The sequence below is a fragment of the Phyllopteryx taeniolatus genome, chromosome 13 (assembly GCF_024500385.1).
Source record: "Phyllopteryx taeniolatus isolate TA_2022b chromosome 13, UOR_Ptae_1.2, whole genome shotgun sequence".
Taxonomy (NCBI): Eukaryota; Metazoa; Chordata; class Actinopteri; order Syngnathiformes; family Syngnathidae; genus Phyllopteryx; species Phyllopteryx taeniolatus.
Genome location: NC_084514.1, coordinates 3,946,867 through 3,970,017, shown reverse-complemented (window position 1 = coordinate 3,970,017; position 23,151 = coordinate 3,946,867). Strand labels below are relative to the sequence as shown.

At 40.9% G+C, this 23,151-nt stretch overlaps 1 protein-coding gene across 3 annotated transcripts in view; it reads left to right on the top strand.

Annotated features, from left to right (window-relative positions):
- The window catches only part of LOC133487972 (RAS guanyl-releasing protein 1-like), a 29,286-nt gene extending 7,354 nt beyond the window's left edge, over positions 1-21,932 (top strand). Inside the window, exons 2-17 of one of the 3 annotated variants that reach the window (XM_061795325.1) lie at positions 1,218-1,461; positions 2,549-2,659; positions 5,648-5,701; positions 5,781-5,912; positions 6,771-6,924; positions 7,070-7,243; positions 8,395-8,511; positions 9,655-9,930; positions 10,287-10,367; positions 12,148-12,252; positions 12,374-12,483; positions 12,715-12,859; positions 12,931-12,967; positions 13,386-13,523; positions 16,819-17,123; positions 17,254-21,932. In XM_061795325.1, coding sequence (XP_061651309.1) covers positions 5,652-5,701; positions 5,781-5,912; positions 6,771-6,924; positions 7,070-7,243; positions 8,395-8,511; positions 9,655-9,930; positions 10,287-10,367; positions 12,148-12,252; positions 12,374-12,483; positions 12,715-12,859; positions 12,931-12,967; positions 13,386-13,523; positions 16,819-17,123; positions 17,254-17,388 — 1,959 coding nt within the window. In that variant the 5' untranslated portion in view covers positions 1,218-1,461; positions 2,549-2,659; positions 5,648-5,651 and the 3' untranslated portion in view covers positions 17,389-21,932. Of the gene's footprint in view, positions 1-1,217; positions 2,466-2,548; positions 2,660-5,640; positions 5,702-5,780; positions 5,913-6,770; positions 6,925-7,069; positions 7,244-8,394; positions 8,512-9,654; positions 9,931-10,286; positions 10,368-12,147; positions 12,253-12,373; positions 12,484-12,714; positions 12,860-12,930; positions 12,968-13,385; positions 13,524-16,818; positions 17,124-17,253 lie in introns of all 3 variants that reach the window. The other 2 variants (XM_061795324.1, XM_061795322.1) reach the window with 2 other exon arrangements.
- The last annotated feature ends 1,219 nt before the right edge of the window (positions 21,933-23,151 follow it).

The following is a 23,151-nucleotide window of genomic DNA, read 5'->3' as shown; positions in this document are numbered from 1 at the left end:
CACTGATGAGCCTCTAAGATAACCTAAAGCAGCACACTTTCTGCTGTGTAGTTCCACCGCTGTGGGCGTCTTTCCTAATTTTCCAGGCTCTAACAGATAGTCCAAAGGGTATTTCCACCTACAATTAACCCTGTGCTGGGAGGTTTAGTGGTTGGGAGTTTGTGAAAACAAGGATGGGGCAATTGTTTACCCTATGGGGAGTCGTCCCTTCCCGTTGTGCATTTATGCCTTTATGGGTCTCACTTTGCAGCATGTAGTGGCTATAGAAATCGGTTAAATATTACACAAATGTGCTTGAATGACACGGAAGCTTACAGTGAGAATTTACCATGTTTTGTTGTGGACGGGTGAGCCAGCTGGCTTAACCAGGTAATGGCTGAGTGGCACCAACGGAAACACTGCCCATGCAGGATATGAGGGCTGGAGTGCAGCTGGAGTGGCTGGTTGCTTACAGATAACACAGATTGGAAAATGTGTTGCCATGGTGTGCGAAGTCTATCCAAGGTGATAAAAGTGTTTCGAATCACCCGATGGCCTTACATTTTCGAGAGGAACTACTACACTCAACCATGAATGAAGCAAATGTTCAGCATATTGTGATGCATTTTGTCGCATTGTCTACGATCAAATGTCTTTCCTCTCTCTGTAAACACTTCCTCGCGGCATGCAGCGGCGGTTTTTCTCAGAAAATAAATGGTCAGGAAAAGGCATGCATGCTCTGAAATCAGCACTGGTGTCGTGGTTTTGCACTGTTTTGTGCGCATGTTGTCTCTTTTCATTCTTCAAGTCCATTTGTGACAGACAATGGAGGAAGTGATTCAGTATAAATTGGAGGAAAAGAGGAACAGAAAATGTTATAGAGACACACAAATGTCAGAAGTCAGCACAGTTACAAAAGTCAATGATATCATTTATTAGAAAGTGTCCAGTACACCCGAGACCCTTGTGAGGATAAAGCGGTATGGATGGATGTTGATAGCATGATTTAACATGAGGTACTGACAGTTGCTGTGTACCTCCAATGCATGCAAATAACTGCATTTGTGCAGCATTGCACCTTTTAATCCAGATGTGATGAATAACACAGATTCTGGATTGTTGAAACAAGGGCGATCATGAGACACTGATGATGGTTTTACTCTGAGCGCATAACATGTCCAATATCTCCACATTGCCGCACTCAGGTGTTTTATTTATTTATTTTTTCATTCCTCCAGATTCAGACGGTTACGTATGTGAGCACAGCCACTTGTTGAACATCACCCTGACCATGCATCGCCTACTCATCTCCTCCAGTGATCTGCTGGATAAGCTCACCGATCTATATCCTTCAGCAACCTGACAGAAACACATTATTGATATCACAGACACATTTGTAGGCATTTTGAGTGGTGTGGTTGTCAAGAGTGACAGCAAATCTCCTGCTTGGCTGCTCACACTGCTGGCTCGCCTGCATAAAAAGTGAGCAACATGTTCGGAGTTGCTGCTGCTTGCATTTCTGTGGAAAATCTTGGGCCACCACTAACTTTGTTGTTTTAAATTTCTTTTTTTTTTCCTCCCTTAATTTCAACCACAGTCATTTTGACATGGGGCCTAACTAGCCATTTGGGGGCCCAGGACAAACTTTGGGCCCTCCAGATCACATCATCATCACATCACTGACAAATGTTTAATTTTCGTTTTCAGAAAAACCACCAGTTGTGAATCACTGGTATAAAAAACATCCAACCTTTTAAAATAAGCGACTATTATGCCACATGGCTTCCACAAAACAAGGAAATGGTTACTAAGGGGTAAAAACAACACACAAGGTGGGGAAAGACCATTAGAATTGATTTGTGAAAAAATATTAAATTGACCATATTTGTTCATGAGGGATTTCTGGCTGACAGTGGTGATAATGAATTTTATAAGGTCCCATTGACCAAAGAATAATTAATATTTACTTAGTGTAAAATCTGGGCCTGTTTAGTTGAACACAATGCTATTATTATGTTGTATGAAAGGTAACAGGTGGCTGCACAGGTTAAATGTACCTTCGGCCGTTTAGAAAAAGAGCATTGTTCTGCCTGTCACAATACTGTATGTAGCTGTCATGGATAGTTGAACCATGGATTGGAAATAATGTAAATAAATATAAATCAATTGGTATTTCTGAACCAATTTAGTGAAGTTTGATCATTTCCAGCAGCACATCTGATGATCTCTCATGACACACTAATGTGCCTCCTCCCCTACCATCATCCTGTTTGTCATCCACCAGGAAATAGCCTGCTATCTAACCAACAGATGGGCAAACAAACACAAACATGCATTGCAATTTGCAATTTATGCATTGCTAAAACAACAAATCTAATGGACAAGACTTTTGCACAATCCTGTATTCTTGTATCTTCTCTTTAGCTCCATTGTGTCAATTTCTGTCATTTGCGGCACTTGGATCCCATGGCTTAAAAAAAACCTTGGTGTGTAAGCTAATGTTTTGTATGTTCTTGTTCTATCATTTCCCTTTGTACAAAAAAACACGTCTTCTCTCACGTCGTGTCAGGTGACCGGAGTGGAGGGCTTTCAGTCTCAGCTTCCATTCAGGAAACGGCGGTGGCGTCACAAAGCCTCTCAGAGGAGCACACCTTCTTAGCGAGCAGCCTTGGGGTTTCAGGTGTTAATTACCTCTGTTTTTTCTTCTACAGACACAGACAAACACACACGCTTCATCTTCAACTATATATAAACACTTCAACAGCTTAAAGGGGCGCCTGCTTGCACAAATCACATCAGAGCGCACAATACAAAATGTACCTCTGCTATTTTTAACCCTCTCATTCGGAACCCAAGCCCCAGAAGGATCTATCAAATAGATTGAGAGTGTGTGTTATGATCAAGGAGGAGACGCGGGGGCCATTAACAGTCTTCATCATCGCAGCCCGGCCCTGGGATTGCGTGGGCGCTTCTTCTGCTCCCATGACGCCATTAGCCTTTTTATGTGCATCACTTCAAGATGATTCCTGCCAAATGAGAGCCGTAGTGTCAGTCCATTTACAACCCCAATTCCAATGAAGTTGGGACGTTGTGTTAAACATAAATAAAACAGAATACAATGATTTGCAAATCATGTTTAACCTATATTTAATTGAATACACTACAAAGACAAGATATTTAATGTTCAAACTTTATTGTTTTATTGTTTTTAGCAAAAAAATCATTAACTTAGAATTTTATGGCTGCAGCACGTTCCAAAAAAGCTGGGGCAGGTAGAAAAAAAGACTGAGAAAGTTGAGGAATGCTCATCAAACATCTGTTTGGAACACCCCACAGGTGAACAGGCTAATTGGGAACAGGTGGGTGCCATGATTGGGTATAAAAGGAGCTTCCCTGAATTACTCAGTCACTCACAAGCAAAGATGGGGTGAGGGTCACCTCTTTGTGAAGAATTGCGTGAGAAAATAGTCGAACAGTTTAAGGACAATGTTCCTCAACGTACAATTGCAAGGAATTTAGGGATTTCATCATCTATGGTCCATAATATCATCAAAAGGTTCAGAGAATCTGGAGAAATCACAAGGCCTAAAACCAACATTGAATGCCTGTGACCTTCGATCCCTCAGGCGGCACTGCGTCAAAAACCGACATCAATATGTGAAGAATATCACCACGTGGGCTCAGGAACACTTCAGAAAACCAATGTCAGTAAATACAGTTTGGCGCTACATCCGTAAGTGCAACTTGAAACTCTACTATGCAAAGCAAAAGCCGTTCATCAACAACACCCAGAAACGCTGCCGGGTTTTCTGGCCCTGAGCTCACCTAAGATGGACTGATGCAAAGTGGAAAAGTGTTCTGTGGTCCGACGAGTCCACATTTCAAATTGTTTTTGGACATTGTGGATGTCGTGTCCTCCGGGCCAGAGGGAAAGAACCATCCAGACTGTTATGGACGCAAAGTTCAAAAGCCAGCATCTGTGATGGTATGGGGCTGTGTTAGTGCCAATGGCATGGGTAACTTACACATCTGTGAAGGCACAATTAATGCTGAAAGGTAGATACAGGTTTTGGAGAAACATATGCTGCCATCCAAGCAGCGTCTTTTTCATTGACGCCCCTGGTTATTTCAGCAAGACAATGCCAAACCCATTCTGCATGTGTTACAATAGCGTGGCTTCGTAGTAAAAGAGTGCGGGTACTAGACTGGCCTGCCTGCAGTCCAGACCTGTCTCCCATTGAAAATGTGTGGCGCATTATGAAGCGTAAAATACGACAACGGAGATCCCGGACTGTCGAACAGCTGAAGCTGTACATCAAGCAAGAATGGGAAAGAATTCCACCTACAAAGCTTCAACAATTAGTGTCCTCAGTTCCCAAACGTTTATTGAATGTTGTTAAAAGAAAAGGTGATGTAACACAGTGGTAAACATGACCCTGTCCCAGCTTTTTTGGAACGTGTTGCAGCCATAAAATTCTAAGTTAATGATTATTTGCTAAAAACAATAAAGTTTATCAGTTTGAACATAAAATATCGTGTCTTTGAAGTGTATTCAATTAAATATGGGTGGAACATGATTTGCAAATCATTGTATTCTGTTTTTATTTATGTTTAAGACGACGTCCTAACTTCACTGGAATTGGAGTTGTATTTATGAGGGCTGACTCCTCTCACATCACACGTTGTCTTGATCTCCTTTTTGTGTGGCCGCTGCATCTATACGATGCCTAATGGTCAATGTGCAAAATGAAGGCCTGCAAGATAATATTATCAAAATTCCCGCAGAAATTACACATAAAAGCCAAGAAATACAGTAACAGAGCCGAAATGTCCAAGAAAGAAATAATCAAATATGCCCTAGGCCTCCAGGACTCTATTTCCTCAAGTGCTCATTTTATTTTTCTTGTGAAAATATGTAAGTGAAATACTTCCATTATCTTTTTAAGTGGGCGGCACGGTGGCCGACTGGTTAGAGCGTCAGCCTCACAGTTCTGAGGTGCGGGGTTCAATCCCCGTCCCCGCCTGTGTGGAGTTTGCATGTTCTCCCCGTGCCTGCGTGGGTTTTCTCCGGGCACTCCGGTTTCCTCCCACATCCCAAAAACATGCATGAATTGGAGACTCTAAATTGCCCGTAGGCATGACTGTGAGTATGAATGGTTGTTTGTTCCTATGTGCCCTGCGATTGGCTGGCAACCAGTTCAGGGTGTACCCCGCCTCCTGCCCGATGACAGCTGGGATAGGCTCCAGCACCCCCGCGACCCTAGTGAGGAGAAGCGGCTCAGAAAATGGATGGATGGATCTTTTTAAGTGCAATGCAATACAGCCCAGTGTTGCGCAGTGGAGCATCTATTGTTTACAACAGCACCACCTTTCTCTAGTCTGTACCATCGCACCATATTGTATTTATTTAATTTAATTTTATTTTTACTTTTTTATGAATCTCCTCAAGTTGCTTCTACATCATTTCATTAGTTTTATTTACACACTGTTACTCGTTTGTCTCTCTCTTTTTTTTGTATTACACCAAAAGGAGTAGCATTCCACGAAAGGCTTTTATTCTTTTCTATTCTATTCTATTCATGTGTATCAAAGCCATTCAACTCACATGTTGCTCAAGAGCAGTTTATTGTCATTCAGCATCCTTAACTATAACCTTTACATTTAAAAGTGCCATGGACAATGAGCAGCCAGCAGAGTGCCAGAGAATATGCTACTTCATCAGGTTTGTTCATTCATAGGATATTGATATCCCATCGCTATGTTTTGCATCAGTAACACATATCGTTTTCTCTGACCTCCAGGCATTGGATTCAGGAATTTTGGATGATGTTCAGGTTGCACCACAGCTTGTCAGACAGCTTGGACCAGCTCCGGGAGCTGATCAGGGAGCAGGGACAAGAGCATCTATGCTCTCTTCTAGAGACCAAATGGATGTAAGTGTTAATGTGCGAGCAGCTATCAACTGAGGTCTGAACACGACTCCCAGATCAGCTAGGAAAATACTGAATACAGTCACGATCATGAAAAACTTTGCAGTATAACTTGTGATGTGGCAACAAATACAGTGCACTCTCCCTTGCAAAAGACTCAGGCTGGTCACTTCCATCCATACATTTTCCATGCTACTGGTCGTTACTGCTGTCACTGGTGAGCTAAAATTGGGCGTGAGTCTTGAAACATCTTCAACTGGCTGTCACCCAATCGCAGGGCATACATAGACAAACAACCGTTCATACGTCACACCTATGGACAATTTAGTCTTCAATGGAACTAACATGCAAGTTTTTTTTTAATGTGGGAGGAAGTCAAAGCATTAGGAGAAAAGCCACGATAGCACGGGGAGAACATGCAAACTCCACACATTCGATTCGAACCTTGGACTTCTCCACTGTGAGGCAGATGTGCAAACCACTAGGTCACTTGGCTGAACTTTTCCATTACATCCATCCATCCATTTTCTATAACACATACTTTCCTGAAGTACAGTCAAAAATGACAACATTTTGACTTCTGCTGCAATTATTACAATTCATTTTGTAATACCTTTACGCTGCTAATAACATTAATATTGCTCATTCAATTAATATACTTCCTTATCCCAGCTGCAATCTCTCCCTCTCTCTCTCTCTCTCTCTCTCTCTCTCTCTCTCTCTCCCTCTTGGAAAGTTTTCATGACCTCACATGTCATTTTATAGGTTTCCAACCTCTGTGTTCGACTCCAGCTGAGCCGCCAGATGGGCACTTGCTTACATTGCCCATAGTGATTGCGGTGTCGCTATCGTGTGTTCTAGAAACGAACGGGACTGGTCATGGAAGGCCAGCCAGAAGATCAAAGCCAACAGCAGTAAAAAGAGGAAGGTCTCTCTTCTCTTTGACCACCTGGAACCCATTGAACTGGCCGAGCATCTCACCTTCCTGGAGTTTAAATCATTTTGCAGGATTTCCGTGAGTGCTCGCTCATAACAGCATCAAAGACTTTGGTTGCACTGGTGATTTATGTATTTGGCATACATGCAAGGTGCATATTTCCTCCCAAAGGAAATGCCTAGTCAGTTGCGTTCACCTCTTTACTCTCTGCTCTCGTTGCCAGTTTATAGACTTCCAGAATTACATCCGCAACTGCTGCATGAAGGACATCCCCGTGATGGAGCGTTCCATCGCCCTGTGCAATGGGGTCTCCCAGTGGGTTCAGCTGATGGTGCTGAGCAGGCCGACGGCTCAGCTTAGAGCTGAGGTGTTCACCAAGTTCATCCACGTGGCGCAGGTGCAGTTTCAATTGCGTCACTACTAGTCGGAGCGTGAAATGAATGGCCGATTACATGAGACTATTTCTAAAATGGTTAAAAACATGAAAAAATAGGGTTTAGATTAAAATAAAAATGAAAAGCATTTGAAGATCAGCCTGAAAGCGAAGGTTTTTGAAAACAACACCAGGCTAATTAATCCCAAATGCTGAAGAAGGTTATCTGGCAACATAGACAACATGCATGTGTGTTAAATGTTCCGTCTGGTCGTGTGTGAGTACGTCCCAACCAAAACATTACATGGTTTGGGGGATGTCTCCAACTTGAGTCCTACCTAAGCCTTGTTCCAATGTGACATGTTGCCAATTGTGCACGTCTCTGTTGTGACATTATTACCGTACTCATTGTTGTAGCGTCGACACTCTGCGTTATTTGCATAAATGTTGTTGATCACTACTGGCCACTTATGTGCTTGAGGACTCATTTGCACAATTGTCGTTGTTTCACAATTATCTCACTACTAGTTACTTTAAATTGCTTGACTACTATGCATCATTTTCACATTACTGGTACTCTTTAATTGCTCAATGACTCGCCGTACATGTGTTTTTATGTCCTATATGTATATTTTGTCATAGTGGCTTGTTTGCTTTAGTACTACAGGGGCTCCTATTATCAGAGATGAATTCCTTGTGTGTTCTGTCATACTTGGCCAATAATGGTGATTCTGTTCTGATTCTGATCAGTGCTTCACTCAGCAGGCCCGCTAGCCTGCGCTGGTTCGTACCATTAAATCACCAGCCTGCTGAGCACAAAGCCCATGGGGTGTGGAGACAAATTTCACACCATCATTCTCCAGTGACAGCAGGAATTAGAGAGCTGAGAAGAGATAGGAAAGCGCTTTGGAGGAGAGAAAAAAAGAAAATGCGTGCAAAAAAGCAATTTAAGTGGTTTATGTAACTGCGGTTTTGTGTATTATATAACCAGAACTACCTGGAATATATTGTATCTATCATCAATGCAAAGTAGAACCACAATCATGACTGTACCTTTACATTAATCCCTCTCTGACAACTTAAACTGATCTTTATTATTTTGTTTCTATTGGATCTCGTTGGATTGTGCAGTGTCTCGTTGTATGACCTTGTCTGTGTTTGTGTACACCCACCAGGGTTTACATCTCATGCATAACTACAACACGCTAATGGCAGTGGTGGGAGGGCTTTGTCATAGCTCCATATCCAGACTGAAGGACACCACCTCCCATGTACCCAGTGATGTCATCAAGGTAATGAATAATCACAAAGCCGGCCCAAGGCATAAGCAAACTAAGCAACTGATTAGGGCCCGTGGTTGTATTGAGTAAGAACAGACTAACATAAAACAAGTAAAATATTTGGAGTAAGGGTGTTTATTTTGATTTATGTTGTACTAAAGCTTTTGCACATTTTTACATCGTTTTAAAACATAATTACTCAACTTTTTTTTTTTTTTTAAGGATTTTTGTCCCATTGTTTCAGGTACCTCTGTTCAGTTATTATGAGTAGTATTTGCGTAACTGTTTTTGTACATTTTTAGATTATTTAAAAATTTCTAATAGCAGTAGTGGCTGGTGCACTTTTTGGACACACACACACACACAAAACCCCAATTCCAATGAAGTTGGGACGTTGTGTAAAACATAAATAACAACAGAATACATTCCGTTCATCTTCCGTTCCGCTTATCTTCACTAGGGTCACGGGCGTGCTGGAGCCCATCCCAGCTCTTACTTTGAATTTCATGCCAGCAATATGTTAAAAAAAAAAGCTGGGACAGGGGTAACAAAAGACTCGGAAAGTTGAAGAAGGCTAAAAAAACACCTGTTTGAAACATTCCAGAGGTGAACAGGTTATTTGGAAAACAGGTGAGTGTCATGATTAGGTATGAAAGGAGCACAATGTGTCGCTACATCTACAAATGCAAATTAAAAGCCATATATCAACAACACCCAGAAACACTGCTGCCTTCATCTGAGATGAACTGACGCAAAGTGGAACAGTGTGCTGTGGTCTGACACATTTCAGATTGTTTTTGAAAATCATGGACGTCGTGTCCTCCGGGCCAAAGGGAAAAAGGATTTGAACCCCGGTCCTCAGAACTGTGAGGCAGATGTGCTAACCAGCTGTACGCCGTGCCGCCTATTATTATTATTATTATTATTATTAATCCATCTACAGGCACACTTGGTATGGTGTAAATCAATGAGAATGAATGATAAATAAACAAAAATAATAGCAGAAATAGAGGGCCCCAAACAAAAACCTTTACAGTGTTTAGGCTCCCTTGGAGGCATGGGCCAGCTCTAAATATACACTTACAAGCATTCCATATTAAATCAGGAGTGTTCAAAGGGAGTAAATATGTCTTTTTTTTTTCTCTCTCTCCTTAGGTGTTAAATGAAATGACAGATCTGCTCTCCTCATGCAGAAACTTTGATAACTACAGACAAACATACAACAAGTGTATAGGTTTTAAAATCCCCATCCTGGGCGTGCACCTTAAAGACCTCATTTCGGTGAATGAGGCCATGCCGGACTATGTGGAAGACAATAAAGTGAACGTGCAGAAGCTGCAGGCCCTGTACAGCCATATCAACGAGCTGATGCAGCTCCAGCAGATCCCTCCCAAGCTGGACGCCAACAAGGACTTGGTCCATCTTCTGACGGTATAGTACCCCCCCAAAACCAACTCTCTTTCATTTGTATGATTCACCACATTGCATTCAATGTTATTCGAGGACAGATGCAGATGAGTGCGTTCCAGCGTGCGGTTTGTGTGCACGAGCGTGGGTGCGATGAGAGTCTAGTATCCATGAGTGTGTGGGTGATAAACTGAATGTGAACAAGGGGTGAATTCAAATTGTTGCGCTGTACTTGTGTGTGTCATCCTTGCGGTGCTTTACATGAATACTGTATGTCCTTGAAAATATGCTACCACGTGAGATGATCTCCCTCTCTCTCTCTCTCTCTCTCTCTCTCTCTCTCTCTCTCTCTTTCTTTCTCTCTCTCTTTCTCCATGCAGCTGTCCTTGGACCTTTACTACACTGAGGATGAAATCTACGAACTCTCTTACGCCCGGGAGCCCAAGAATTGTAAAGCCCCTGTGAGTGATAGAACCACTTAACTCGCACATTTATAGCTGCATACATCCATGATCACAACATTAGAGATAACTAATACAAGAAAACATATTGTCTTCACAAAGATCACACGAGCCTGGTTTACATAGAGCATTGTATTCAGAATCAGAATGAGAATTATGTCCAGAAAACACAAGGAATTTGTCTCCGGTAGTTGGAGCAGCTCTAGTACGACAACAGTCAATTGACAGAGAACACTTTTGAGACATAAAGACATTGAAAAAAACAGTCACTGAGCAATAAAGGGTTGCTAGTTATCTGGTAATGCCGGTACAATTATTATTATTTTTTTTTATTTTTTTTGACAATTGTGCAAAAAGCTGCAGAGTCCGCTAGCACTTAGAGCAGTTTGAATGACTAGCAATAGTCCGGTACAATGACCATTGTGCAAAGGGCGCCGTGACTTCAAGGAGTGTATGCAGTTTAAAGTGACTAGTAGCGCGATCATCTTCTTTAGATCTTCTTTTAACGATGTGTAACTTCTTTTTATCTAGCGCTTATTTTAATAAAATTGTAAAAACAATCACAACTGCTGTGCTAAATAGACGATTGACCTCCATCTTGATAAATCACGTAAGGTTTTACATGGATCTCCACGTCACACAACTGTTAAATGACTGTTCCGATTAAATGTAGTGCACATGTATACACCAAATCCAAATAGATCACATCACATGTAAAGAGTTGACCAGAGATCTTTAATGGGAATGAGTTTAGTCAGAATGACAAAAAAGTCTGCATGTAAACCCTTCTGTTGTCAGCGTGACAAATATGTATATTATTGTGGTTGTAGTTAACAGTGGTATAGAACTGCACTGTATCAAACTAAGAGCTGTTTCTAATATTTTGGTTACACCATTTAGCTTGGGAACTCCCCGGCACACTCATTGCAGGCACACCTCCGCGGCCTCGCAAAGAATCAAACTGATAACATGTTGTGTTAAAATAACACTCCATTAAGAATAAGGTGCTTTTGTTGGGCTAACAAGGTTACAGGTAGGAGCAAGGCTGCGAGGATATGCCTGCGATTGGGTGACATATGATTGACATCTCATGAGTCACGCCTTTTCTGGTTGGTTGTTTTTCCTCTGGCGCGGCGGCTTCCTCTATATCAAATTAGAGGTACAAGATGGGGCCAGAGACAGCTGATTTATTTCCACAGATAATATTTATCATGTACCACTCTTTAGTCATAATGACTGTTTTAACAAATATGACTAAAATAAATAGTATTTTGAAAACTTCAAAAACCCCTTTAAGGGTTAAAGGGAAGTGCAACTTACCTGTTTCTCCACGAGCTCTTTTTTTTTTTTTCCAACCATTTGTGTACCTGAAAGCCTCAAGAAAATTCAGTTTGTCTAGTTCCTTTTGCTGTATCTTTGTAAAGCCTCAATTTTCACTCCACACTGGATTAAATTAAATAAATCTCCTTCAGTTAGTTGCCAGATGCTTAATCCACATGAAAAAATTCAAATTGGCTGTCTCCAAATAGACGCCTCCTTTTTTTCTGCTTAAAAAAAAAAAGTAAATAAATCATTAAGGTTCAGGCAGGTCCATCCTACCACAAACATTATAAAACTACCACAAATGAATGCATTTGTCAAATAAACATCTGGTACTGTCTGCAGTTGAGTAAATAAATACCTCCCGTTACTATTTGAGAGAATACTGCACAGTATTGAGAAAATATGCTTATTTGCTTATCCAGGCTTGTATTTCAACTATGAATTAATTTTCCATCAGCCAGCCACCCCTTGTAGACCTCCATTGGTTGTAGACTGGGTATCGGGAGTGGCTCCTAAACCTGATCCTCGAACCATTAGCAAGCATGTGCAGAGAATGGTGGACGTAAGTGTTCTCTATTTGCCGTATTTTCTTTTTTTGTCATAATGATCATAGTGATTATTTTGACAGCCTGCTGTTCATTCATTGTCAAGTAACTACGCTGTTTACCTCTTCTCCTCAACAGTCCGTGTTTAAGAACTATGATCACGACGAGAACGGCTTCATTTCTCAAGAGGACTTTGAGAAAATTGCCGCCAGCTTCCCCTTTTCCTTCTGTGTCATGGACAAAGACAAGTGAGTGCTCGGCGGGTCACGCACTCATTTGCAGCTGCAAAAGTGATTTGTAGTGATAAGTCTGGCAACAGGAAGCGTCAAGTAGCTGCACACCTAACCATAACCTCATCGCTTTATAGTCTATTTTTTGCACGCAGAGCCACATCATCATGCCATCGCTCCAAACAACTATCAGTGTAAATAGTGTGGGATGTTTTAATGGTAATAGTCTCTTTTTTCATGTTTGTGCAGAGAGGGACTTGTGAGCAGAGATGAGATCACAGCTTATTTCATGCGGGCCAGTGTCATCTGCTCCAAACTCGGCCTGGGCTTTGTTCATAACTTTCAGGAGACCACTTACATGAAGCCCACCTTCTGCGACAACTGCTCTGGATTTGTAAGTCACCAGACGAGCCAACATGCCCCAAAAAATAAAATAAATCTCCTCTTTAATGTTGTTCTTCCCAGCTGTGGGGCGTCATCAAGCAAGGCTACAGATGCAAAGGTAACCGTTCAAATATTAGTCATGTGTTGTCTCTTTAGGGTAGGATTAGCAAAACTGGTTTTTCTGACAATACGTACACCCAACAGCCTCAAAATTCAGACCACCCGAATAAGCCAATACACAAAGTTGGATAAATACCACTCTGACAGTGGAAATCAAACCTGAGCATTATTGAATTTGTAGAGGCAAAGCTCTTGTATTGGAACTCATTAGACGTGGTCAGTGTGTGGTCCATTTACTGGTGTATATGTGTTTTTTCCCCCTTGCATGTTGCTATCTAAACCTAGACCATCATGTCAATCATTTGTTCTTCGAAGTGAACATGCAAAGATCTGAGAGTTGCATTTGCAGCAGAGATTGAAAGACAGGTGGCTTGTGGAGAGAGTTTCTGTTCTGACTTTGCACTTCATTCTCACAGACTGCGGGATGAACTGCCACAAGCTGTGTAAGGACCAGGTGGCCTTTGAGTGCAAGAAGAACACCAAATTGAACAACGGCAACACCACCGACAGTCCCACGCCCAGCTCCACGCCTGTTACCACGGGAACCTCGGAGGGTGGGTCAGGCTACTATGTTGTATACACTCCTTCCAACATGTTATCACTCTATATTCAATTAACAAATACAGCTCGACTACCGGAAGTCGCTATGAAACGGGCCATCTAGTGGCAGAACATAGAATCATCCCATTATGGTTATTTTCTCCAATATCCCTAAAATGAAGACACAATTTCAATTACTTAATTTCATTATTTAAAAAAGTGTTGAAAAAGGTTTGGAGCTCTTGCCTGCTACGGGTAGGTGGTTTCCCTCCAGCTGTCTTTTATTTTCCGGAACACTGAGCAAGCTACCCACCCGCAACAAGAAATCTGCATTATTCAGCTGCAGGTTGACACTTCATTTGAGTCATTTTGGTTTACATTCATTACCTCCCCCAAAGATTACAATGTTTTCAGTGTACGTGTGTGTGTATGGTTTAAAAACAACTTGATCCCTGAGTTTTAAAAATGTGACACAGTGGGCCTACTGTCCAAATAAAACATGGCCTGACTTGAATACTGTCATCCCATTTTTATTCAGAGAATATTTTATCATATCACAGTATTTCTGGCACCAAAATAATACAGTCTGTGCACACTGACTGTGCATAATGCTGTGTTTTATTTTGCCGGCTCAAAATCTTTTCTACAACCCCAATTCCAATGAAGTTGGGACGTTGTGTTAAACATAAATAAAAACAGAATACAAAGATTTGCAATTCATGTTCAACCTATATTTAATTGAATACACTACAAAGACAAGCTATTTAATGTTCAAACTGATAAACTTTATTGTTTTTAGCAAATAATCATTAACTTTGAATTTTATGGCTGCGTCACGTTCCAAAAAAGCTGAGAAAGGTGGCAAAAAAGACTGAGAAAGTTGAGGAATGCTCATCAAACACCTGTTTGGAACACCCCACAGGTGAACAGGCTAATTGGGAACAGGTGGGTGCCATGATTGGGTATAAAAGGAGCTTCCCTGAATTGCTCAGTCATTCACAAGCAAAGATGGGGCGAGGTTCACCTCTTCGTGAACAAGTGTGTGAGAAAATAGTCGAACAGTTTAAGGACAATGTTCCTCAACGTACAATTGCAAGGAATTTCGGGATTTCATCATTTACGGTCCATAATATCATCAAACGGTTCAGAGAATCTGGAGAAATCACTGCATGTAAGCGGCAAGGCCGATAACCAACATTGAATGCCCGTGACCTTCGATCCCTCAGGCGGCACTGCATCAAAAACCGACATCAATGTGTGAAGGATATCACCACATGGGCTCAGGAACACTTCAGAAAACCAATGTCAGTAAATACAGTTTGGCGCTACATCCGTAAGTGCAACTTGAAACTCTACTATGCAAAGCAAAAGCCGTTTATCAACAACACCCAGAAACGCCGCCAGCTTCTCTGGGCCCGAGCTCATCTAAGATGGACTGGTGAAAAGTGGTCCGTGGTCCGACGAGTCCAAATTTCAAATTGTTTTTGGAAATTGTGGACGTCGTGTCCTCCGGGGCAAAGAGGAAAAGAACCGTCCAGACTGTTATGGACGCAAAGTTCAAAAGCCAGCATCTGTGATGGTATGGGGCTGTGTTAGTGCCAATGGCCTGGGTGACTTACACATCTGTGAAGGCACCATTAACGCCATTAAGGTACATACAGGTTTTGGAGAAACTTATGCTGGCATCCAAGTAACGTCTTTTTCATGGATGCCCCTGCTTATTTCAGAAAGACAATGCCAAACCACATTCTGCACGTGTTACAACAGCGTGGCCTCGTAGTAAAAGAGTGCGGGTACTAGACTGGCCTGCCTGCAGTCCAGACCTGTCTCCCATTGAAAATGTGTGGCGCATTATGAAGCGTAAAATACGACAACGGAGACCCCGGACTGTCGAACAGCTGAAGCTGTACATCAAGCAAGAATGGGAAAGAATTCCACCTACAAAGCTTCAACAATTAGTGTCTGCAGTGCCCAAACGTTTATTGAATGTTGTTAAAAGAAAAGGTGATGTAACACAGTGGTAAACATGAAAATAAAAAATGCAAATAAGCAAGGGCTTCCACAAATACCGCGGTATAGGTTAAATAGGTCAATCTGCGAATGCCACACTGCAAATATGCCAGTGTCTGCTGTATTTATTTTATTATTCTATACGACGTCAGTTAGTCATAACGCTGACACATTGGAGACAGACAACCACTCACCATCAGGAAACCCCCGTGAAGGACCGAGCCCTGCCGCCAAGAGCGAAAAACCAAGAGTAATTGACTCTAAAAATTGTAATAGTTGCTTATATTCATACTTGAAACCATAACTATACCACAACCTATGAGCCTAAAACACGTTAATATCATTTCAAATATATCTTACAACATTACCCTTAAAAATAAATGGCTTCCAGATTAATTGATTTGCACCGGAAGTGCACATGTCGATGATGCGGCGAAGACTCTCCGTAACTTCCACTGACCACCCAGGCTAGACGTAGCTCCTCCCCGACATACAAAGCTTGTCTCTCCGTCGAGATTTAGCGCTTCAGTATACTTCCTTGACACTACTTTCCTGTTTAGACAGGGCTTTGGCGCCATCTTGTTGCATCTTAGAGCATTGTATAAAGAGCACGAAAATCACAACTAGGTGAGTTTTTCAGCAAATGGCTGAGGATAGCTTCCACAGAAAAAAAAAAAAGTGAATTGTGAACAGCGAATAGGCTGTTGAACCCAAACTTTTTCATGTTCTGGACAAAAAGATATACGTTGGAAAGGACACAAGAAAGGTATGAAAGACTGCAAGAAATTGTATTATGCTATATTCTTGTTTTTGCATAAAAATGATTCAGACGTAATTATTATAAGCACTTCCAATATTTTAAATTTATAGTTAATAAAAAGGGTCTCCTAGAGTATGCCAGAAGCCACGCGGATCCTTTAGAATGGTGCAAAAGATTGCATTCCCTCTAAATTGTCCAAGAATTTCATGGAGTTGAATAACTTAAAATGGAGAAAAAAAGAAAAAAAAACAGGTAACTAGCAACTAGTTTTCATTAAAATCTCTGTTACAGTCTTTTGTCACTAATGTTCACTAATTGAAAAATCATTTGGGGCTGAAATGTAGTGTACTGTATCAGTTTCTGGAGTGTGGGAGGGAATTGCCACAGAGAACTCACACAAGCACAGCGACAACATGGAAGCTCCTCCCAAGCCAGTGAGGATTTCAACCCCCATCATTTTAGCTGTGAGGCAGTAGTACTAACATGCTGCTGAACTATCAACGCCTCGGTCTCACCGTAGTCATTTGTGTCCTCTTCAGGTTCAGACGAGTGTCCTTTCCAGTACCCGCTTGATGACAGCAATGACTGGAGTCCAGACTCTCCAGTCACGTCACATTTCAGGCTTAACCGGGTCCACACCGCCACTCAGACCGAGGGTCCGCCGCTGTGCCCTGATGCCACATGCCCTCACCCGTCTCTGCTGGTGCCCTCGACGACGTGCCCCAGCCCGCTGCCCCAGAGGAAAAAGCGACACTGCGCCAAGTGGGAGAACCGAGTTTCTGTTGTACACAAGTCCCGAGACCCAGAAGAGGAGAACAAATCCATCACTGAAGCACTGCAATCAGTGAGTGTCACACCTCTGTCAATGGTACTTGAACGCACCACGTCATATTAATGGTCATGTGTTGTTGTTGTTTATTTTGTTCTTTCTTTCTTTCTTTCTTTCTTTCTTTATTTATTTATTTTTAAATCAGGACAACGAGAGTCTCCTAAAAGCCAACGAGACACTACACAGGAAGTTGAAGGAGGCCGAGCGGGAAGTGGAGATGTTAAAGACGCTGCTGAAGAGGCACGCGCTCCATCCTGTGGAGGAGGACGAATCCTCCTAGACACATCAAGTACATTCAGTATCATCAGACCAACATTTATGTTCTCCATCCGCAGTACAGTAAAGTTGTAATACAAACAGTATATGAGTGATGAGACCAAGGCATTTTTGGATCGTATGCTAAACACGGAGTGTGATGCACACGGCCAGTTAAGGTTTTTTGAGAACCAATCAGGGCATTATTACCACATTCTGGTTTTAAATTAAACATAAACTTGATTAAATAAATTGATATGTATGACGTTTAAAGAAGCAATGGAACCTCCAAAGTTGAACACAAGCAGCTGTGTGGTGCTGGTTGACTTCCAAGTTGTTCGACGTTCCCATAGAGAAAAGTGTAATTAAAGTGTCATGGAAAATAGGCAACATCAAATTCCTTAATTAACTACACAGGTAAAGTAAAAGTTTAAGATTTCTAACTTTCATAGTTGTATAAAGAGAATTAACCACTGTAAAATCTAACTTAAAAAATACAGTAAAATAAACTACTTTGGCTTTGAAGACACGAGAGAGACAGTAATGGAGAAAGAACAGGAAGGTGTTTGCAGTGTGATACTGTCACCTAGTGTCGTTTGTCTGAATTATTAAAGCCTTCTGATCTTTAATCTTTAAATTATGAATTAATTTTATTGCTGATATTGTACTGACAAGTCCGACCTTTTCCTACTGAATGTCGCATTGAGTCGCCATTCGGATCCTATTTTATGGTGGCAAAAAGCAAAACACACTTACTCAGTTAATCCTTTAAATCAGTTGTTCTCAACTGTTGTCACCTCGGTACCCGCATTTCCTACTGTTGCTCATTTGTGACCCTCTTTAACACAAGTGGCGAACACGTACAGTATTGTTCAAAAATAGCCTATGAAAAGGTGAATATATTTTTACACATGCTTACACCCAAGCCATGACGTTTCTGCCGCATGCCTGTCAAAATGTTATTTTCCAAGTAAAAGACAAGTCCAACCTGGGATGCACGTTTAATATTTCACTGTTCCTACGACGGCGACGTAAAACGAATTTGTTCGCAAGTCGGACTGCACCATAGTCTATCACTAAATGGTAAATATAGTAAAATTTGTATGAAAAACACCTGTAAGCCAATCAAATCAATCCAAAGAAACAATAAATACAGCACTAACTGAGTGTGCCTTCTTGTACCACATGAAGACATTGTTTTACACTGTAACATTGAAATGTTATATGTAGATACGTAAACAGAGGACCCCCTGTAATTTTATACTACATGTGCATGACCCAAAAAGGTTTTTGCATCACGACCAACCCCCCAGTAAAGAAAGCTTTGGATGATCACTAATATTTTGCTTACTGTCACACATGATGATGGTTTGAGGCATTTTACAAACATTTGGTTGCACTCCACATTTTGGTCGTTCAACTTTGGAGATTCCACTGTACATTAAAAAAGAAGATGGCAAGAAACAAAAATGGTCAGACGCTATTAATATCTAATTAGTACATAATAGTCATACACTGTAAATGTAGTAAAGGAACGCTGAGTGCCATAATGTAGAGTGAAAAACGAGATATTTATGAGAATAACATCCTGTGGGGTATTGTGTGTTTGAGGGGCAGTCAAAACGTAATGAGCCTTATTTAATTTAACTTACTAATAATTGATTTTTTTTTTTTCCCGAAATAAATTGTGTTTGTAGTTTAAATACTTGTTTGAAGGTTTATTTAAAAAGTTTTATTTAAGTCTATCCTCTTACTGTCGCCATTATGAAATGATGTCATTGTTGGATGCACCATCAGAAGCAGAGAGCTGTGATTGAATTTCTTGTTTTGGATCTGGAACCACCACTAACCATTTTCTAAAAGTTACAAAATGTGTACGGGGAAGGTGCAATAGGCTACAGCACCGTCAAAAAGTGGGTGTCCGGGAGCAAAGGCGAAGAACACGAGCCTGTTCTGAGTGAACTCCGTGACAAGCAAAGAATCTCGTGAAGTCATCAGTTCCTTTGGCGAAACAACAATAACCCATAACCCATACTTCAGATTATCACCTTTGTGGACCTTTAAAAGAAGGACTTGGGGTCAGCACTTCTCTGATGACGAACAAGTAATGCAAGCTACAAACAACGGGTTACTAGCGCAGCCTACTGAATTTGACAAGGTTGGCATATTTGCCCTTGTTCATCGATGGACAGTCGGTCTTGAGAAAAAAAAGGGGATTATATCAAGTGATGTAAGAAGTGATCAAATCCTACTTTTTGAGCATTATTTTTATGCGTATATTGCTTTTCTATTGCAACAACTAAAGCTAGAGCTAAATTGGGCTCATTACTTTTTGACTGTCCCTCATATAATAGTATAAAAGTATATTAATAATTTCCGTAGAATGACCCCTAGATAACTACTTTTAGTGCATCTTTTTCATGTTTATTGTGTGAAACACTACACAGTTCATATGAACTGTGAAATTACACGTTTTTTTGTACATTGGTACTTAACTGTTCAGTATAATTTCTTCTTCTCTGTTCATGGCATATCGCTACTTTTGTTTGATTGTTTTATAGTAAGTGTTGTAAATGGAAATTGTGGTGTTTGTGTTTATTGACAGTGCCAGCCACAAGGATAGTTAAGTGGCCTACCTGCTCATCTCCCATGTCAGTATTGTGAGCTTTTTTGTTAAAATTAAATGCTGGGCATTCAGTATTAAAAAAGCATTACTTGTATTACTCCATTTTATCAATGGGGGGCACTAGAGCCTCATAAGGGTACCACATCATTCTAGGCTGTATTACCACATCAGTTCTCGTCCGCTTTCTAAGAAAACTTACAACAAATTTACAACGTTTTGCTGAGTAGATACTTGAAAGGAAATCTTTTTTCATACAACTTAATTTCTCCAAATGATACAAGTTTTTTTTTTTTTGGTCTTTGGCATTGTGTTGTAGTCAAAATGTACTTTGCTACAACAGGTATTCATGCCATAAGCCATTGAGAGTCGTTGTGTGTACATTTCTTGCAATGCCGTGTGAAGAATTGCCTCTGAGGTGCGCATACCAGCGCCTCCCTAGTCTATAGCGCCGCTGACAACTCATTTAGTTCCAATTGAATGGGAAGGGGGGGAAATAACACCGGGCCAAGTCCAGCAGGCTGTATGCACACCAATACTAAATAGTTTCCAATATCAAGGTTGGATGGGGGGGAAGGGTCTTTTCAAAACATATTTAAAAGGCTGTTACACTATGCTGCAGGTGGGAATTTAATGGTCTCACTGACAAATCAATCAGTTGAAACCCAATATGCAACCTACAACCGAGACAAGCCATTATGGTGTAGCCAGAAGGACAAATGTGGACTCAACGAAACGCTGCATTATAAAACAGTCGACAGTCTGCCTAAATACAGAGGCAGACAGACGATTTATCACACAGACATCAGTGTTCAACGGAACCTCCTGTCCAACACTCCAAAAGGGAAACAATTTGGATCCCAACCAAAGCATTTTCTGGAGAAAAAAAAATTAAAAATAATAATAATAATAATAATAGCTAACAAAAAATGAAGTCCATCATTATGGGTGATCTCAGCAAATCTTATGAGATTCCAGCTCCATGAGAATAAAATAGAATAACAATTTGTTTGTTTTCTGGGGAAAAAAACAAAACAAGTTCAAAGCATCATCATGCATGAGATCGGTGAATGTTAAGCATAAAAATGATTAACTCCGTGCTTTTTCATGGACTTTCCCCCTAAAAGGAAAGAGTTCAATTAGCCAGTGGTGGTTTTGCACAAGTGGCATTCATTCAAAGTCTGGATGGAGTCTCACAGTCTCGATTTGTTGCTAGTTGATTTTGGGCAAAAGCAGTTTTGAGAGAGGTTGGAAAAGTAGTAAAATTTTCCCGAGTACAGAGACAGACAATGAGCCATCAGTGTTCATACGAATCTCCAGTAAAAACACCACCAAAAAAATGAAAAATGTGTTGTTGTTCTCGCTTTTTTGTTGAAACACTGAGTAGCCACTCAATTTGTCGCATGTCCCTGCACTACCCCCTGGTTGTCATAGTAACGAAAGTATTTGCATGAGACAAAACCGACCCCCAAAATGTTGTGATTTAATCCAGTGTTACAAGTGGATGTTGAGTTTGTTGTATTTCATTATCATTTGTGTATTTTCACCCAAGAATATCACAAATCTTTTATTCAGACACCTGTGAATTGTAGAAAAAAATGCATAATGGCGTCCGGGGCTACAGCACCAGATGATGGGGCCCCCCCATACAGAAACTTCCTGTCCTCCCTGTTCGACACCCCTGATGGGGTCCATGAAGTCTCTTTAAAATGTAATTAATTTACAAGTCAAATTAATGAGCAAATCTGTGGAAATCCATACAAAATGAGGAATAGATACTGAAGTTCGATTTTTGCCTCATTTAATACACTTGACACTGTCCTTACTGTATCTCCCAAAATGTCTTGAATCGTGCACAAATCGACGAATGTGATGGCGGATGTCCTCCATACTTAATCCCTGCGTCTGCCAGTGCGATTTAGTTTCAATAAAGCACAATACACCTGCCTGTGCCTTTTCTTGAGGAGTAGCCATTTATTGGGGGTTTGATAACCACTGAATGAGGATATAGCGGGTGGGTGGGGGGGAAAGAAGTTTTTGTTTGTTGTTTTGTGCATTGTTTTGTTTTTTTATTAAGGAAATTAGCGCTGTAATACTGTAGTATATACAAACTCACAGCAGTAACAATTAAAGAGACACTAAGCAGAAATCCGTGTTTTGTTTCCAAATACATGAAAGATGTTTGAAGTGCTGAAAACATGTGGAAATCGTGATAACAATATAGTGCTGAGTTTTTGAGATATAGTTTAAGAATCTTTTTCACCATTTTGAATTTTCCTGGTAAAAATGTCATTGTGTCACACTAGGCACCATGACAACCAAAAGTGGCTTTAACACACATTTGAACACTAAAGAACAACAGTGCCTGTGGTGTGTTGCCAAGCTGCTCTAATTCTCCTGATTATGAAACTGAGTTCATTAGGTTCTTAATGATGGCCGAGGGAGCCGCAGAGGGAGCCCGTATTGATATTTAAAAGGAGAATGACTTCAAATGGCCAGAATTATGTAAAGACATGGAAAGGTTTTAATTAACCTTATCGTATGAAGAGGATGTCCGCCAAGAGAAACATCCCCGCTGTCTCATATCTCATTTGAATTTCATAATGAGATTCGACGCGCATGTCAGAGAAGAGCGACAGAGAGGAGGGGAAGTGCAAAATGTAATAATTATGGAAGTTGAATTTGCAAAAGGTGGCCATTTACTGCTAATGAGTGCGATTACATCAATGATTACTCTTACTAAAAGGGGGGGAGGATACAGCTTTGGAAATGCGGAAAGAAAAACATTTGCAGTATATTGCATCGTGTGTCCAGGTACAGTTAGAAAGTACAGTGCAGAAATATTTGGACAGTTTTTCTGATCAATTTGCTTTTATACACAACCATGGATTTGGAATATAACAATTACCATGTGAGTGACGTGTAGACTTCCAGATTTAACCACAAAAATACTGTATGGCATTTACTCTTTCATGCAAAATACAACAATTTTGAAAAAGTACAAATCCAATTCCAATGAAGTTGGGACGTTGTGTTAAACATAAATCAAAACACATAAAGGTGAGTATCTTTGCTTCCAAGCCTTGAGACATTAACGGGGGGGGGGGGGACTGTTTAAAGGGTCTGCTGTTGTCTGGCCACGCTCCGCCATCTTCCCTTGCGACC